This window comes from Rhinopithecus bieti, unplaced genomic scaffold (assembly GCF_001698545.2).
Source record: "Rhinopithecus bieti isolate Rb0 unplaced genomic scaffold, ASM169854v2 scaffold_33121, whole genome shotgun sequence".
Classification (NCBI taxonomy): domain Eukaryota; kingdom Metazoa; phylum Chordata; class Mammalia; order Primates; family Cercopithecidae; genus Rhinopithecus; species Rhinopithecus bieti.
This window is the reverse complement of record NW_016814090.1, coordinates 242621-260016: the sequence shown is the minus strand read 5'-3', so window position 1 is coordinate 260016 and position 17396 is coordinate 242621. Positions and strand designations below refer to the sequence as shown.

Sequence of the window (17396 nt, the reverse complement as noted above, 5' to 3'; positions counted from 1 at the left end):
ATTCACCCAGAAGCAGATCATTGGGTGACATCTCCTACCACCCTGGTCCAGCCCTGCTGTATCTCCCATGGTTGCAGCAGCCTCCTTCCTGGGCTCCCAGATTCTACCCTTGCCCCTCTGTAGTAGTCTCCCCTCAGCAGCCAGACAGATCCTTTAAAACCTAAGTCGAGTCACGTCACCTCTTTGTGCAAGAACCTCCAATGGCTATGAAAGCCAAAATCCTCACAAAAGCCTAGGAAGTCCTACCTGATCTTCCTCCTCCCCTCCTTCAAGACCGTTCCTTCCACCACTGTGACCCTGCCCGCTCCTCTTCAGCTTCGCTGGCCTCCTGGCTGGTCTTCGTGTCCAAGTAAAATCTTGTGCACAGGCTAGGCCCTACACCGGGCGGATAGGTGACGTTCTCTCCCATCATTCTGGTCTCTGCTCCAAAATCAACTTGTCCCAGAGGCCTTCCCTGACCACCCACTCTAACATAGCACAACCCCGACATTTTCTGTACCCCTTGCTCTGACTGAGTCTCCTCCATAGCACTTATCACCACTTGATGCATTTTTTTGTTTTTCCCCATCCCCATAAGCTGTTTTGTTCTCTATTTCCAGTATCTGCAATGTGCCATGCACTTTGTAGGTGCTCAATACATGTCTGTTGAATGAATATATACCTTTAAGAAATGACCAGGCCAGGTGTGGTGACTCACGCCTGTAATCCCAGCACTTTGGGAGGCTGAGGGGGGGTGGATCTCTTGAGCCCAGGAGTTCAAGACCTGCTTGGGCAACATAGTGAGACCCCCCCCATCTCTACAAAAAATTGAAAAATATTATCTAGGCATGGTGGCGTGCACCTGTGGTCCCAGCTACTTTGAAGGTTGAGGTGGGAGGATCACTTAAGCCCAGGAGGTCAAGGGTGCAGTGAGCTGTGATTGCGCCACTGCACTCCTGCCCAGGCGACAGAACAAGACCCTCACACACACACACACACACACACACCCCATAATGGGGAACACAGAGCTGGCTCATAAACAGCTGCCTCATTCTTGTTCACAGCACATAGTATTCCACGGCATTTTTTAGATTAATTTCCTATGATGGACATCTAGGTGGGTTCTGACCTTCAGTATTTCAAACAATGCAGCTGAAACGATGTGCTGCTAACATAGCACAAGCATTTATCCTTGTGTTTCTCAGTAGGATAAGTCCCTAGATGTGTGATTGTTAGGTCAAAAGGTACGCTCATTTAAAATTCTGATCATATTTCCAAGTTGTTCTCCAAACTGGCAGACCCAGCCAGTTCTCTCTCCCTGACAACAGTGGATAAACACTGCTGTTTCCCCATCTGCTCCAACATCATGCAGTATCAGACTTTTTGATCTTGGTCAATAGGGATCGGTATTTCTGTGTTCAGTCGGCATTCCTCTAATATGGTAGTGAAGCCTAGTTTCCTTTGGAACTTTTCCAGGGGTCACACCGGCCAAGGCCTGATTGGAGATGCCTGGGACCCTGCTGAGCTAGCCGTCCCCCCAACGCTGGCCGCAGCCACGACTCCGAGCGCTGCTCCTTGTTTTTCTGCGCTTTCCTTTCTCCCCCACAAGCTTCTGATTCTTGGAACCAGGCTTGGTGACCTCACGCGAGTGACTTCATATCCGGGACTTTCTGGGAATTCTCAGCAGCACTTTTTCGTAAGAAACGTAACGACGGGGGGCGGACGAGCGCGGGAGCGGCGTTGGGGGAGGGGTGGTGGGGCGGGAGCTTTTGAGGAAGAAGGGAGAGAACAGCTCAGGCCTGTTTCCTTTCCGATTAGGTCGGGTGGAAGCGGCAGGCGGGGCGGCGCCAGCTGCAGCCAGCGATACCCGAGTACCGCCCCCTTGGCCCGCAGCAGGGCACCCGCGCGCCTGCCTTCCGGGACGCAGGTGGGGGTTGGGGCGCGGACCTCAGTCCTCATAGCGCCTGATTTGGGGCCAGGGAGTGGTTCCTGAGGGTTCCCAAGCAGAGCCTCTGCTAGAGTTTTCTTCGGAAGTTAGCTGGGCATCTAACTAGGCAGCTCTGCCACAGGTTGCGGGGAGGGACAGCATAACCAAAACCAGAGCCCCATTATGATTTTTGTGGACCCTAAGTACTTTTGCCTTAATGGGCTCCTTTTCCATAAAAAAAAAATTTAAAAGTATATTTTACGACTGTGGTGGTATAAAGTCCAATATGTTAATGTTATATATTCAAACAATGTCTTTGGCCAGAGAGTTTGTTTTTCCCTTCTGATAGTAAAATAAATTAAAACATTTTCATGAGTTTCTAAAAGTATTGTGGACCCTAGGCACTGTTGCCCCCTGTGCTGGATGGGTGAGTTGGCCCTGGGTAAAATCAGGGCGATGTGACACAGCCTGGAAAGAACATGAAAGGATCTAGAAGATAGAATTTTCCCCTCCCGGAGGAGGCCATAAACACAGTAACAGCTGCACAGGAAGGGCCTTGAATGACCTAAGAAGCGTGGATTTTAAGGTGACAGAGGTGGTGAGAAACTGCTGCAAGGCTGGATTGGAGGACTGATGGTTTGGGGGTGGCTCTGGTGGTGGGGAGAGACATGAGGAGGCTGTTGCTGCGGTACAGTTGGATGTTGGAGCTCACAGATCAACGTAGAAATGAAGCAGGGGGCAAGGGGAAGACATACTTGGGAAGCCAAAGCCCACTGATATGAGGCGGTAATGCAGGGAGAAGCCTGGGCTATCTTCTCTGGCTTCGATGAATGGCAGATGCTGCTACCCCTCTTGGAAAATAGGAAGACAGGAGGAGAACCTGTATGTGCTCCAGGACTTCGGGAAGATCAAATGGAAGGTCTTTCACAAATAACAAAGCAAGGAGACTTCAAGTAACTTCACAGGCTTGTGGGCAGCTTCAGGGCCACCTCTTGCCCAGATCCTGCGATTGTTCTTAACATGCATTCTAACCCCACCCCTGCTGCCTGAGCTGCCTCCCCAAAGCTCCATTCTTGTTGGGCCACTTTCCTGCTCCCTATGGCCTGGAGGACAAAACCACCTCACTTGGACATTTCCAGGATAAAGAATGGGGAAAAGCAGACTAAGTTTTCAATACCCTTTCAGTAGAAAACTGTCCCAGAAACTCATTGGCTACCTACTTCTTAATCCCCAGTAACTGTTTTTATGTGCACATCCCCACCCCCATAATAGTCTTGACTCCCACCCTCAAGTACGAACACTGGGCTTTCTCCAGAGCAGATCAGGCCAAAATCAAGGGCTGGGACAGGAAATACACTTGCAGGGAGAAGAGCTGGGCTTGAATGACTCCTTGAAAGATAATCCTTCATGTATTCACTCTAAAACATGAATTTAGCACTTACTATGTGTTCTGGCACCATTCTAGCACTGGGGATGCAATAAAAATCAAATGAGACGTGGTTCCTCATGGAAATGCTACTTCAGTGGGGGGAAGACTGACTGTGGAGATGTCACTTTCCAAAGATGTATGCATATTCTAGAATTTTGCCTTTCGCCTACCAAAAGGTGATGTCTAATAACCGCTTCCTTTCAATCTGGGCAGACTTGTGACTCACTTGTGACCAACGGGATGTAGAGATGTGATTTTTCATGACTTCTGAGACTAGGTCATAAGAGGCGATACAGCTTCTGCCTTGTTAGATGGGACATGTCTTTGGAGCCCTGAACTACAACTTATGAAGTTCGACAACCCAGAGATTGCCATGTTGTGGGGACGCCCAGGCCACATGGAGAGGCCACACGTGTGTGTTCTGGCTGACATCCCTGCTGACATCCCAAACATTGTGGCACAGAAACAAGCCATGCCAACTGTGCTCTGTCCCAAATTCCTGTTTGGGGTGGTTTGCTATGCAGAAATAATATCTAGAACACTAAGAAACAAGGGAATAAGTGAGCAAGATAATTTCATATTGTGAGAGGAAAATATGGGAAAACATAAAGCAGCATGAAAACAAGGGCCTCTTTAGATGGGGGAAGCGGGGAGGACTGATCAGGAAAGGCCTCTCTGGAGAGACACTGGAACTGAGACCTGAGTGAGAAGGAGCTCAACCACTAACCATCTGGGAGAAGAGATTTTCAGCCAGAGGGTTCATTAAGTACAGAGGTCCGGAGGCAGGAATCAGCTTGGTATGTTCTGAGAAGGGCAAGAAAGACAGTGTGACTAGGGTGATGTGGGTGAGGAGGAGAGTGGGGCCTACGAAGTTGGAGAGGAAGGCAGAGAGGCAAGTCATTCTGGTCCTACAGGTCACTGAGAGGAGTTTGGATTTAAAACTGAGTGAGCTGGGGAGCCGGTGGAGGGTATTATGCAGGAGTGTCTGGATCTGGTAAACTCTTATTAATAAGAGTTCCGGCTGCCTGGTGGAGGACAGAGTGTAAGGACACACAGGGCAAAGGGAGGAGGATCATTGGGGAGGCTATGGCAGTGCCTCATCCCCCAGGGAAGGGAGGATGCACGGTGGCTTGAGACATGGTGATGGCGGTGAAGATGGGGACTGGTGGACAAATTCCGGACACAGAGGCAATGACAGAGAGTACCAGGGAGGGAGGAGGCGCCCAGTCCTGCAGGTCCCGAGCAGGATCCAGACATGGGTGAGGACGGGAACCCGCTCTCCGTCTGGAGTCTGAAGGGAGCCGCAGCGAGAGGGCTGGCCAGGATGGCGCGTCCTGGCGTCCGTCGTCTGCAGTGCAGAGCCAGTCCCTGGCTGCGCTCCTGCCGGACGTCTCCCAGCAACAGCCGCCGCCGCCTGAACGTTCTGAACTCGGCGGCCCCTTAACTCTCATCGTCGCCTCGGCGACGGCCGGTGGGAACACGCCCTGCAGGCTTCGGGGGCGGGGTCTGGGCGCTACGCGCTCCGCCTCCCGCGGGGTGCGCCTTCAGCCCCGCCCGCCCCCTCCCTTCCTCGGCGGCACGCGTGGCCGCAGGTGTGCAGGGTACCCGGAGCGGCCTTGGCGAAAAGCCGCTTCTCTCTGTGCACGCCGCCGCTGGCGCGCACCACCGGCCCAGCCACCTCTCCCCACTCTTCCCCTCAGGCCGCCATCTCCAACCAATTGGACTGAGTCTTCTGTCATTCGGGTCACCGCCGCTGAGACGCCTTCCCTGACCACCCAAGTTGAAGGAACTGCCAACCTTTCCCTTTTGGACTTTTGTATTTCCTTCACAGTATTTCTCCCCTCTAAAATTATCTTGTCTGCTTCTACCTATATTGTCTTCCCTCTTGAAACCAAAGTTTCATAAGCTGAGGCAGAAATTCTGCCTTGTTCATCTCTGTTCTCAGCACCCTGAACAGAGCCTGGCATGAATGAGGTGCTCAATAAAAGTTACTTGGATGAATGGGCAGATTTACTCAATCATTTCATTCATTTATGCATTCATTTATTTGACATTTATGGAGTGCCTTCTAGGCACTTGTGGTAAAGAGGTACCAAGATGAACGAGACAGGGACACTCCTGGAGGTAAGAAAGAAGATATATATTTTTTAAAAATTACGATAATACTAAAAGTGAATGTCCTTGAGTTCCAGATGCCAGGCATAGCTTCAAGCTCTTTATACTTTCTAGCGTTCCATTATTGGAACGCTAAGCATGTGGGAGTTATTTATCCGATTGCTCAAGGTCATTGCCAAAGTCTGATTACAAAAATTCAAAAAATTGCGACCTCAGGCATATATGGGTTAATTTACTTAATCTTCACAATAGTAGATATTATAACTGTGCCCACTTTAGAGATGAGAACATTGAGGATAACAGTCATGCTATATAGGCTGCTGGGCCCTGTAATCAAGTGAGATCCTGCAGAAGGCAGGGGATCAACAAGATTTGTGTACCAGGCCCAAGCAGGTGGATTTGGTACCTTGATTATTCTCGACACAGCACAGTCTCCCACAGGGCACAGGCTCTTTCCAGATCAGAGCTGTGTTGTCCCAGGGGAACCCTACGCATATTGGCTGAGCAGGCAATGAGGGGCCTGTGAGGGTTGTGGAGGGTTAGGCCCTGGGCTAGGGGTAGGATAGGGCCCATCTCTTCCATTGAAGCAAAGTGTGGGTAACTTTCCACATAAACTTGGTGTGAGGCAATCCTAGTTTCAAACGCCTGGGTATCCAGGAAACCCAGGAACTAAATTTATTCCACCTTGGGGTCTTTGCAAGTGCTGTTCCCTCTACCTAGCATGCTTCCTCCCCCGATTTGCATATAGTTGCTCTTTGTCATTTAGATCTCAGCTGAGGTGTTTTTTTCCTTAGAGAGCCCTGCCTTGGCCACGCCGCCGTCTAAGGCGATCACCTGCCATTGTTGCATGACCATATTTTAAGACTCTTATCCCAAAGTGGGAGAGTGGCCTAGTCAGATCACCCTATTCCTGATCTAATTTTTCATATTTATTGTCTCTGTCTCCTCATTCTAAAAAGTTCCCTGAAAGCAGGACCCCATTGGACCTCACCTCTGTATCCCCATTGCCCAGAACAGGCCTGGAATACAGAAGATGCTTAGTGATTTTTGAAAGACAGCTTGAAAAGGGCCGTTAACCAAAACATCCTGACTTTCTAGGCCAGGATCTGTGCACTCCATTTCCCAGGAACCCCTGCTTGGCACACGACACCTGGGCTGAACAGGCAGAAGTGACCCAGACGTCTTGGGCAGAGGAATTCTCCTGGCATGAGTTCCTCCCGCTTCCCAGGCCTGAATGGGCTGCTCTCCAACTCTGGGGCAGGATTCTAAGAACCCCTCCAGGATGGTGTTCAAGAACATCCAAGAGGAGAGATCGAGATAGAGAGGGCAGCGCTGTGTGTGTGTGTGTGTGTGTGTGTGTGTGTGTGTGTGTGCGCGTGTAATGAGAATAGGGGCAAGGAGACTAGAAGTGTGGGCAGGGCATTTCTGGTTGCCAGCCAAGATGGAGGAGAAGGGGTGGCTTTTAGAGCCTTCCCACACTACTGTTGCTAGGAAGACGAGGCACCTGGAGGTTGTGGCTGTTTTCTCCCCCTGCAGTGGGAACACAGACTGGAACAGATGTACACACAGTCAGACATGCACAGAATAGAGAATAAAACTTGGATTTATTCAGACCGTATGCTTCCCATTTGGGGTGCAGAGTGGGGGACAGTTGTGGGGACAGAGAAAGGCAGTGCATTTGGCTTCTAGGGATATGCTGATTGTTGACTCTTTGTGTGACCCTTGGGCCACCAGATGACCAGCTGAATGGTGGAGATGGTGATGAAGGGGCTGGCGGCCAGGTCCTTCTGGAGACCTCACAGTGATTCCAAACAGAGACCAACGCTGTGTCCAGTTGGCTCTGTTCCTCTCCAGAGATTAAAGAGCAGATGGCTGGGAGCATTCGGACTAACAAAAAAAATTAAAACTCTGGGTAGAGGGACACTCTGGGGGACTTCAACTCAGGCAGTGGTGTGCAGATTCACACATGTCCATGCATGGGCCAGGCCTGTGTGAGAAACAGGTGTGTGTCTTGTACATATTACATCCTCCACAGTGATGTAGCTGGGAGCCCCCGTCCTACCCTCACGCCTGTGCTACTCAGTGGGCCTCTTCCAGACCTTTCTTTTTCCGTTTGGAAGAACTGGGCCTATTGAAAGAACTGATGAAAGGGAAATGGCCCACAGTAATCCTCTGAAGATGCCCTTTCCTCTTGGTCCTTGCTCCATTGTGCAGGAGGCAGGCACCCACCTCAGTCCTGAGGCAGTGGAGGCCAGGAACAGGTGGCAGGTGTGGTGGGAGGCGGTGGGCCTCACTGGGTAGCTGGCTGGGAGTAGCTGCAGGACACCTGCACCATCTCAGCTCCTGTCAGGTCACTGCTGAACCCAGCTGGGCTGTGCAGGAACTGCCTCAGCAAGGGGGAGGCGTGGAGCCCGAGGTGGGAGCCTGGGCTCCTGGGTGGTTCTGCCTGCTCGGTGACTGTGGTGGAAGACATGAGGACTGTGTTCCCAAACTGGTCCACCTCCTCATACTGCTCAGTCACGGTTCTCATGGCTCCATAGTGCTGTGAGCTCCCTGGCCCAGTCTGTAGCTCCAGAACACTCTTTTGCCGCCCTCTGGGCAGGGGACTTGCTGAGGGAGGGGCAGGCTCAGGTTGCACAGAGCACTGGGTGATGTCCTTCTTCCCAGCCTTGTCTTGAACACCTTTCTGGTGGAGCAGGGCCTGGCCTATGTCCTGAGCCGCTTGTGTGCTTTTCACTGAGACATCAGGGTTACCCTTAAAGCTAGAAGTCTCTAGCGGCTTCCTTGTGGCTGACTGGATGGAGATAAATGTTGGAGAGGAGGGCGAATCTCGACTGGAAGGTAAGACCCGAGGGAGGCACAAATTTTCTCTTGATGTCTCCTGCCTCCTGGTGGAAGGGGCAGTTGAGGCTGCGTGACCTCTGGCCTCTGTGTGATTTCTGATCTTGACTTGACTCTGGGCCTCAGTGTGGCATCCAACCTTGGTTTGGTTCTTGACTGCAGTTTGACCTCCGACCTCCTGGCCTGAGCCACTGGGCCTGGCACTACTGCTGACTGTGACACTGATCTTGTGGGCACTGTGGTCTTTTGGAGGCCCCTGGAAATGGCCTCTGGCGCTGGCCTCAGGCTGGAGGCTAGACATGGAGCTGAGTGCCTTGTGCACAGCCTCTTCAATGTCCAGCAGCCTTGCCAAGGTCTGTTCCTTCAGTCGAGCGACCTCCGTGCTGACCCGTGTCAGTTCCCCAAATGCCTGCTCCACTGAGGCCTCAGGTTTTTGGTGGGCAGCAGAAGCCTGAGGAGCAGCCCCTCCCAGCTGGGGCACAGCCTCAAACAGCCTCCTCAGGGCCTGCACATCCACACTGCTTGCGGCCTCCTTCTCAAGGGCTTGCACCTGGTTCAGGAGGCCCTGGAGCTCTTTCTGGTTTCTTTGCAGACTCTCAGGGCTCTCAGGGGCCCCTTGGTGGGAACCTTCCATGGGCTGGTCTCCTGAGGTGCTGGGGCCCCACTGCGGTGAGGTGGGATCACGGTTGAGGGCATTGAGCTCGGGGGGCTCAGAGCTCTGGGCATTGCTGCCTGTAGCTTGATTGTTGGTGGGCCTGGGTGCCGTGGTGCTGAAACCATGTTGGGGACTGGGCTGGCTATGTCCACTGGGGCATCTGGCCAGAGGTATGTGGCCCTGGCCTACAGTGGTGAGAACCTTGACTGGTTGAGGGATGGCTGCATCTGTCTCACCTCGTTGGTGTTCTCTTTGCCCCACCTCTGAGGAAAAGCTGGGAGATACAGGCAAGGGCTTGGGCAGCCTCTGAGGAGGGTGGCTCTGGGTTAGGTGTGCAGGTTTAGGGGGCACCTGCGGCTTCTTCTTTGGGGGCATGGTGGGCTCCAGTTTTGAGGTCTTTTCTGTGACCCTCCAGGGGTTTTCTGGCCAGCAGGGCTGCTGTGGGGTGAAGAAGGGGTCCTTCAGGGGCTCAGAGGCCTGCTGGATGGAGTCCTCGTCACGGCGGGCTCTGGCTGGAAAGTCAGGTCCTGTCACAGCAGCTGGGAGAGTAGGAGGAGGAGGAACAAAGGCATTATGGGGGTGCGGGCTGGCACATGCGGCTTGGGGCCCAGAGGCCAGATTGTGGCGGCCTAGAGGGGCAGTCTTCAGGGTGGTCTCTGCAGCTTGGAGGTCCCCTGGGCAGACTTCTGCCATCAACTTCCCTGGAGGCCCCCAGGCCATCTGTGTGCGGCCCCCAGGCTCCTCCCGCCCTGGCCCAGTACTCTGACTTGGGCCTCCCTGGAGTGGGCGGGGAGCCTGGACTGAGAGGGCAGTCTCCCTGCGCCTTGACTGGGGTTCCCTCTCAGAAGGCTGGACACCCCCTGGTGGGTCAAATGTCCTCACGGGATGAGCGGTGTAGATGCCGTCCTGAATTGTCACCCACCCCCCAGGCAGCCCTCTGGGTAGTGCTTGCTCTTCCCCACTGACCTTTCTGGGGGCTGCTGGGATCCGGGGATCAATTCCACCCCCAGGCCTGATGTTGCTTTGGGTAGCCCCAGCTTTCCGAAGACCGTCCTGGATGGGGTTGGAAGTGGCTGCGGGGGTGGGGCCCTGCTTGTGCTTGTTCAGAACTTGCTGGTGCAGGCTCTGGGCTTCAGCTGTTGCCATACGCAGACTCTGCATGGCGGCCAGGAGGTCTGGGGCCCCAGGCCCCGGAGAGGTAGTAGTGGCTCCTTCTGACTTTCCCAAGACTGCCATCCCTTTCTGTCCAGAGTGACTGTCTTCCTGCTTTTCTGTGTTTTGCAATCGGGCTGGTGCTGCAGCTTCCCCAGCCAGGGGGACTGCCTTTCCAATGGACTGAGGAGGGCAAGGGATAGCTTGCCCTGAAGCACTCAGATGCCCCATCCCCATGCTGGGATCCAGTGGGGGAACATGGATGATGCTGTCAGTTGGGGGCAGGCTCTGGGCCCCCTCGCTGGCTGGCACTGGACTCGGGTCAGCTGGGGGCTCCCACCGCAGACTGTGCAGGCCACTCAGGTCTCCTTTGTCTATGCAGCTGGCCAACAGCTGCACGCTGCTCCTCTCGGAGGCCTTGCTAGTTAGCCGAGGCTGCAGAGAGTAGGCAGTCAGTGCGACCAGGCCCTGCTCTGTCTCCTGCATCACCAGCCCAGTTCTTGCCACGGAGGCCCTGAGACCACAAGCCAGCAGCTGCTGGAGCTCGGGGTCCATGTCTTCAATACTCCCACTGCTGCCTGGAGTTGGCAGCCTCAGTGGCTTGAGTTGGAGCTGGCCTGTTGGGTCTTCCTGCACCAGCAGCCCCTGCTGGTCCACATCTGGCCGGCGCAGGACTTGGCGGATGATCCTGGGAAGTTCACCTGACACCAGCTCCTCCTTTTGTATATAGGGGTGTCCCTGCCCTGTGCCTGAGAGCACATACTTGGCAAGACAGAGCTCCCCTGGCCCTCGGGCCTCCATGAGGATGCCTCCATGGTGCAGGATGCCAGGTGTGGCATGCAGAGTCCGCAGGGTCCCCTCAGCTGCAGTCTCCTGGCTCTCTTGCATCCTGTTGCCTGAGGGGCTCATGGGCTGCTCTTCCAGGAGGTTGCCCCCTCGGATGCTCTCAGCTGCCAGGGAGCCCATGGGGCAGTTCTCAAAAAGCCAAGTGAACTTGTGGACAGAACCCGTGGGGATGGACCCAGCGATTACCCGGGGCTGCTGTTCTTCCTTCTTGCCTGCCTCCAGGGCCTGGAAAACCTCCTTCTGACGAGACACCTGCCCTGAAGGGATCTCCACACGGCTGCAGTATCTCACAGGCCCTCTTCCGCAGGGACGACCTGAGGCCTGAAGAGGCTCGGTCTCAAAGACATGTCTGTCTGTCTGTCTTTCCCCAGCCGGGACCTGGCTAACCTGCAGGTGCTGCTCCCTGGAGCCCACTGGCCTGTCCACGGGTTGGGGCTTGAACATCCAGGTGCAGGACTGTGCCTCAGCCTTGGCTGTGGGATCTGTGACCTCTGACCCCTGCTTTTCGGCCAACTCACTCATTGGGCAAGTCTCGAACAACCACCGGATGGTCTGCACATCACCTTTGGAGGGTGCCACAGGCTGGGGGTCTCCCTGACTCTTCCCCTCTTCTTTCTGTCGTTCCTGCTGCTCCCGCTGGTGGATCATCTCCAGGGGCTGGGTCTCAAAAAGCCACCGAGCAGTGCCAACATCTCCAGCCACCACTTCCTGCCGGGTAATGCCCCGCACCACGTCAATGGTGCTGGGGCTTCGGCCGAGCTGGGCTAGGGGCTGTGTCTCAAACATCCACCTGTAGCCTTGGACATCACCTCCGACTATCTGCTCTCTGCTAACAGAGGTCAGGGCATGGAGGCGGCCCTTGCTGTCCTGCATGGCATACACTGGGGACCCTATGCCCTGGGCCTGCCCAGCAGTATCAGTTCCTTCTTCTCTGCTTGGACTCCCATGGGCCAGAACCTTACCCTGTCCAATGCTGTCCAAGGGAAGGGTCTCAAAAAGGTTCTTAAAAGTCTTCACGTCCCCCTTTAGCCCATCCTTCTGGGGGGCACTCTGAGAGAAGGGCAGTGCTGAGGAGTTGTCACTGGATAGATGCCCCTCACCGTCCTGGGGATCCACTCGCTGTAGGTGACCCACTTGGACCTTGTCTCTGAAAGCATCCAGGGGCTTTGTTTCAAATAGCCACAAGGTGGAGCGGACATCACCAGGGACCACTTCCTCCTTGGGTGGGGCCTCTGCTCCAGCCTCCTCATCCCCCTTCAGAGTGTCCAGCGCTCGGGTCTCAAACAGATGCCGCTGCTGCTGAACATCTGGACCAGGTGGGATAAGGTCTGGGGATGGCTGGAAGTCCTTCTCATCTACTAAGATCTCCCGGATGGCATCCAGGGGCTGCGTCTCAAAGATCCAGCGAGTTGCACTGACGTCGGGCCGGGACCCCTCCTCCAGGGAAATACCCCGGATCACCCGCACCTGGCTGGGGTCCTGGTTGATGGCGTCCAGAGGCCGGGTCTCAAAGAGCCAGCGGGCAGACCTCACCGCGTTGCTTTGGATCTCCTCCCGGCATGCCGCCTTGACCTCATGGATGGCACCCTCTGCATCCTGGATGGCACACAGGGGCTCCGTTTGGAAGAGCTTCACTGTCTTTTTCACATCACCCTTCAGCTCCTGGATCTCTGAGCGCAGTTCCAAGGGGCTCTGCTCCTGCAGGGAGGGGCGGGAGCCCAGGCGGTCCAGTGGCCGCGTCTCAAAGAGCATCCTGGTACCCTGCACATCTCCGCTGGCTGCAGGCTCCCTCACAGTGGCCTCCAGGTCCTTGGCCTGCCCTGTCAGCTCGTCCAGTGGCTTTGTCTCAAATAGCCAGCGGGCTGCACGAACGTCTCCTCCACTTGGCTGGGGCCTGGTTGGCTCCTGGTCTGTGCTGTTGGCAAAGGAGCCTTCCTCAAACTTGCGGGAAGTGGCCTGGACGTCACCACCCGGCACAGGCTCCTTGGCAGCTGGCCTCTCGTGATCTCCAATAGCATCCAGTCGCCAGTTCTCAAAGATCCATCGCATGCACTGAACGTCACCCTCAGTGGGTTCCTCAGAGCCCAGGACCTCGGCCAGATCCTCGGCCACAGCCTCGGCTAGATTCTTGCGGAGCTCAGGGTGGATGTGCCTGTAGAGGCGGCGGAGTTCACTAGCTTGCCGCTGCTGGTGGAACTTGGAGAAGGACTCCTTGGGTGGTGGCAGTGGCAGGTCATCTGGGGCTGGGGGTGGAGGGAGGGGCAGGTCCTCTGCAGTTGCCATCCTCATGGTTGGTGTGGGGGCCACCTGTGTCTGGGCGTCGGCCATCCTTCTGAGAAGAAGGGGCAGAGATAAGGATGGGATGGGGGGCCTTAGATCTAGATGTTCAGCAGGTTAGAGGCTGGATGCTGGGAGAAATGGCAGTAAACAGGGCTCAGGGTCAGAGTAGCTCTGGGTGACTTACACTTAGAGACTCCTTGCCTCTCTTTATGTGCCTGGCCTGGGTTTCACTTTGCTGCCTGTTGTGGGCAACAGGTCTTGAACTTAGGACATATGGACCCATTAATCACAGTGGCTTCCTGCTTTCCCTACATCTCCTGGGTTGCTAGGGAGCAACCATGGGACAACTGGACATGAGACTCTTTCCTTTAGCTCCATAAGGGATGCCTAAACCTCCAGTGGGCAAACTGGACATGTCCCATCCTCGCCTTCCTTTGTTAAAAATCAGTGTTGCCCTAGAAGACTCCCAGGAGAGTGGACTGGGGGAATCCTGACTTTTGGAGTCCCAGCCATGGAGGGACAGGTCTCTAACCTGGTGACTGATTTCCCATGGAGACGAGATTCCTTTGCAGAACACCAGAGGGCAGACTTGCCATGTTGACCTGGAGTGCTGCCTAACTTTTATCTCTTGGCTGTCAACGCACTCCAACTTTTCCCAGGCCCAAGGAGGCAAGCAGAGGCCAACAGCCCATGCTAGAGCAAAAGCAGTTGAGGATCAGGGCTGGGAAGCTGCTCGTCAGATATCTCGTGTTTAGGCCAGATCCAAATTCTGAATCTCTGGTCAGGGTTTTCTGCACTATACTCCAAGACTGAGAATGTCTGAGCTAGGGGGATCTCAAAGGTCTTTTAGCACAACCATTTATAAATAAAGACAAGGGAACTTAGGCCCAGAGTCAGATCTTGGTGAATAAGTGGAAGTCCCTAGACTCCATTTAGGGCATGGGCCCAAGAAATAAGAGGGTAGGAGGTATAAAGCTTTCTTATTGGCCATAGGACCAGTCTATTCCCCAGCAGACACCCCTCGGAGGATATGAGGGTGACACCTACCAGGGAGAGGACCATGGGACCAGGGTCCTTTCTGCAGAGACAGCTTTGCCCCTTGCTCCTGGAGACCGCTCTCTAAGCAAGCAAGCACAGCTTCAGGGGCTCAGACTCAGGGGGGCTTCAGGCTAAGCCTTGCCCCTGCAGGCCTCATGGCCACCCCAGCTTAGCCTCTCCCCGGCTCCACCCCCGCCCCTCAATGGCCTCCCACCCCTCAAGCCCTTCTCTGGTCTCTGTCCATGTATGTCTTATCTGTCTTGTGACAGGTGTACTAACCGTTCCAGAGGCCAGTAGGGAAAGAATGGGAAGCATGTGCCCCCTCCCGCTGCCCCTGACCCACTGCTCTGCACCACACAGGGTGCTAAATATAGCTGAGGTTCTGGCCTCAGAACAGCAGCCCTGGGCTCAGAGGGAGGCTGAGGCCCAGCCAGTGGGGATCCTCAGTGCCCTTGGCTCACCTCATCTCCTTCGTTACCCTGGGCTCACCTATCCTGCCTCCTGGGCTGGTGTCAGGCCCCTGGGCTGCAGTCCAACCAGGTGCTAGAACCTGGACACCTTCCCTGGCCAAAGGAGTCTACGCTGGAGGGAAGTACTGGCAGCAAGTGGGGCAGGACTTCCTCCCTATGGCTACCTCAGAAGGAGGAGAGAGGAAACCGAGACCTGCTGACCCCATGCCCACCCTGGCATGTCTACCAAAGACATCAGAACCTTTGGGGAGTGTGAGCTCTGAAACTTGTAACCTGAGTCTCATCAAAGCTCTGGGTGGTTTTCTTTCATTTCTGAGCTCCAACAAGGATCCCCTGCCCAAGGCAAACCTGTGCCTGTCTCCACCTCCACTCCATCCTGTCACCAGCAGGGTGACCTGAGCAGATGGCATGGGCAGACCATCAGCTTCACCCCACCCCCACCCCCAGGAATTTCCAGAATCTCTGCTAAGGCCACATATAGTTATTATCATGGAGTCCAGGGATGTCAGGCCTAAGGACCCTCAGAGGTCACTCAATCTAAACCCCTTATTGTTCAAATAGGGAAACAGAGGGCCAAAGAGGGGAAAGGAGCTGTCCAAGGAGGCTCTGCAAGGCAGTAGCAAAGCCTGAAGCATGCCTCCTGACTCCTGGCCTTCCTGCCACCATCCTTGCCTGGCTTGAGACTCCTGGGGCAAGTGTCGAGTCAGGACAGAATTCATAACCGGGACCAGACTTAGGTGGGGTGACCCCAAGAATTGTCCTAAAGCTTGGTCTCCTAGGGCTGGGCCAACCTCTCAGGATGGTCCCACTGCTGTCCTCAGGTTACCTCCTCCTTGGCCCAGCTGGCTCCATATATCTTTACATCTGGGCAAATTCAGATCCGGTCTCCCTCCCCTGAGCGCCCCAGATCTGCCCTGGGGGCTTTCCCACTGGGCAAGACCATGGGCAGAGTCCAAATTCCACCCCAGGTTTTAGGCTATGATACATAGGGAGCTGGGCTCCGGCCAGCCCCTGGGAGCTATCCCTGGGCCAGATATGCCAAGAGTGTCATCCACAGCAACTAGGCATGGGGCTTGTTCTAGCAATGCACACTCAGGCCTTCCTACAGCCCCCTGCTCCCGCCTCTCTTCTGTTCCTCCTTCCTCCAGACCCTGGGCCTGCCTGAGGCTTCCCTGGGAGGAAGCCCTGAAGCCTGAGGCATTCCATACCTGTATTTTAAAAATCACAACCCCAGGGCTTTCTGGATTATGCCAGCCTGGCAGGAGCCTGTCCTTTCTGCTAGCTTCAGGCCTGTGGCAGCCACTCTGAGAGCTCCCATGGGGCTCACACTGTCTTTACCTTTTTTGTGGGTTCTTTATATCTGAGACTTCCACTCACCTCCTCCCATGCATGCCCCTCAATCTCCTTCCCCCACTCAGAGCCACCCCTAATACATCCATTTCAGAAGGGCAGGGGATCCCAGCTGTGAACGCCAGCCCTGCCGTGGAAGGACAGAGAGGTAGGTTACTCACTGAGGGTCTCTCTTGGCTGATGGGGTGTTTGGGGTCTGTAGCAGCTGTGGTCTCAGGGTTCGTCGTTCCTCTGCAGGTTCTTGTTCAAATTGGTTCTGTTCTGCTGGCTCCAACAGACACCTTCTTGCTGCCCTGGCTCCGGGTCTCTGTCCCCTGCCAGCCCCAGCAGCTGCCTTTATCTTGCTGGCTAGTGGGTGGGCTGTGGTGGGGGCGGGCGGGAGAGGCTATGTTCAGAGTATTAAGTGGTTTGGTTATTTTTAGGTCTTGTGGAAGTCACTCTTCCATCCTGGGGAATCAGTTACATGTCCTTTGGGCTGGGGAGGGGAAACAGAGGGGGAGAAGCTTCATTCATCCAAAGTCTGATCTGGGGATTGGGGTCAGTGACTCAGCTGGGTTGTGGGGTTGGGGGTGTCCCAGACTATTTTGAGAGAGTGAATAAGAAGGGGCATCTGACACCTTGGACAGCTTGCCCCCGTCTTGTGAGCCCCCATCACTCTACTCTGGTCTTGCCTCTGACTCTTCCTGACGTGTCTCCACCCACCGTGCCAGGAGACTGGAGGTCTCCTGAGGGCAGGCTGGGCCCCTCCTCCTCTGTTCTGAGCCTGAATACCTCTGAGTGTGAGGCTTAGCTCTTTTTCTTCCCCATTCCCTTCTGCACTAAAGAGTTCCTTCTTTCTTATCCATTCCTCCCCGTGCCCCACAGCACAGGTCAACACGGCCCTGATGAAGCTGGATTTGGGGGGAAGACATCTGAATGACGAGGCACAGCTCTTCACTGGGCCAAGATTGGCCAGGTCCAGCTCCTCCTTTGCGCCACCACACCCAGTTAATTTTTGTATTTTTAGTAGAGATGGGGTTTCACCATGTTGGCCAGGCTGGTCTTGAACTCCAGACCTCAGGTGATCTGCCTGCCTCGGCCTCCCAATGAATGAATTCCACAGCAGGACTCCGTGGTTTTCATCCCAGATTATCTGAGTCCTTTCTATCTTCTTGACTCTTCCCTCTGACTCAGGGCCCAGGCTTTCTGGGAACGGAGGGGAGGAGAAGGGCGGCATGCAGGCAGCTGACCGTGGGGTTATTTCTGACCCTGGAGTCATCAGCTTCCCAGTCACAGATGGAGTGGCAGCGGGGAGGGGGGTCACACCTGCCTCCT

General features: G+C 54.9%; 1 protein-coding gene across 4 annotated transcripts; it reads right to left on the bottom strand.

Moving 5' to 3' along the window:
* Positions 1–7035: 7035 nt before the first annotated feature.
* On the bottom strand, positions 7036–16424 carry XIRP1 (xin actin binding repeat containing 1). Of its 4 annotated transcripts, none has more exons than XM_017849660.1 (3): positions 16244–16424; positions 9913–13352; positions 7036–9485 (listed from the first exon to the last, which is right to left on the bottom strand). In XM_017849660.1, the coding sequence occupies exons 2-3, from the start codon at positions 13270–13272 to the stop codon at positions 9477–9479; spliced, it is 3369 nt and encodes a 1122-aa protein (XP_017705149.1). In that variant the 5' UTR covers positions 13273–13352; positions 16244–16424; the 3' UTR covers positions 7036–9476. The 4 variants fall into 4 exon arrangements, with proteins under 4 accessions (XP_017705149.1, XP_017705148.1, XP_017705147.1 ...); XM_017849659.1 differs by having other exon boundaries at positions 9913–13276; positions 16244–16423; XM_017849658.1 differs by having other exon boundaries at positions 7036–13352; positions 16244–16420.
* Between the last annotated feature and the right edge of the window lie 972 nt (positions 16425–17396).

Coding starts and splice junctions, on each gene's coding strand:
- XIRP1 (XM_017849658.1), bottom strand. CDS start 13,272: ATGGCCGACGCCCAGACACAGGTGGCCCCCACACCAACCATGAGGATG.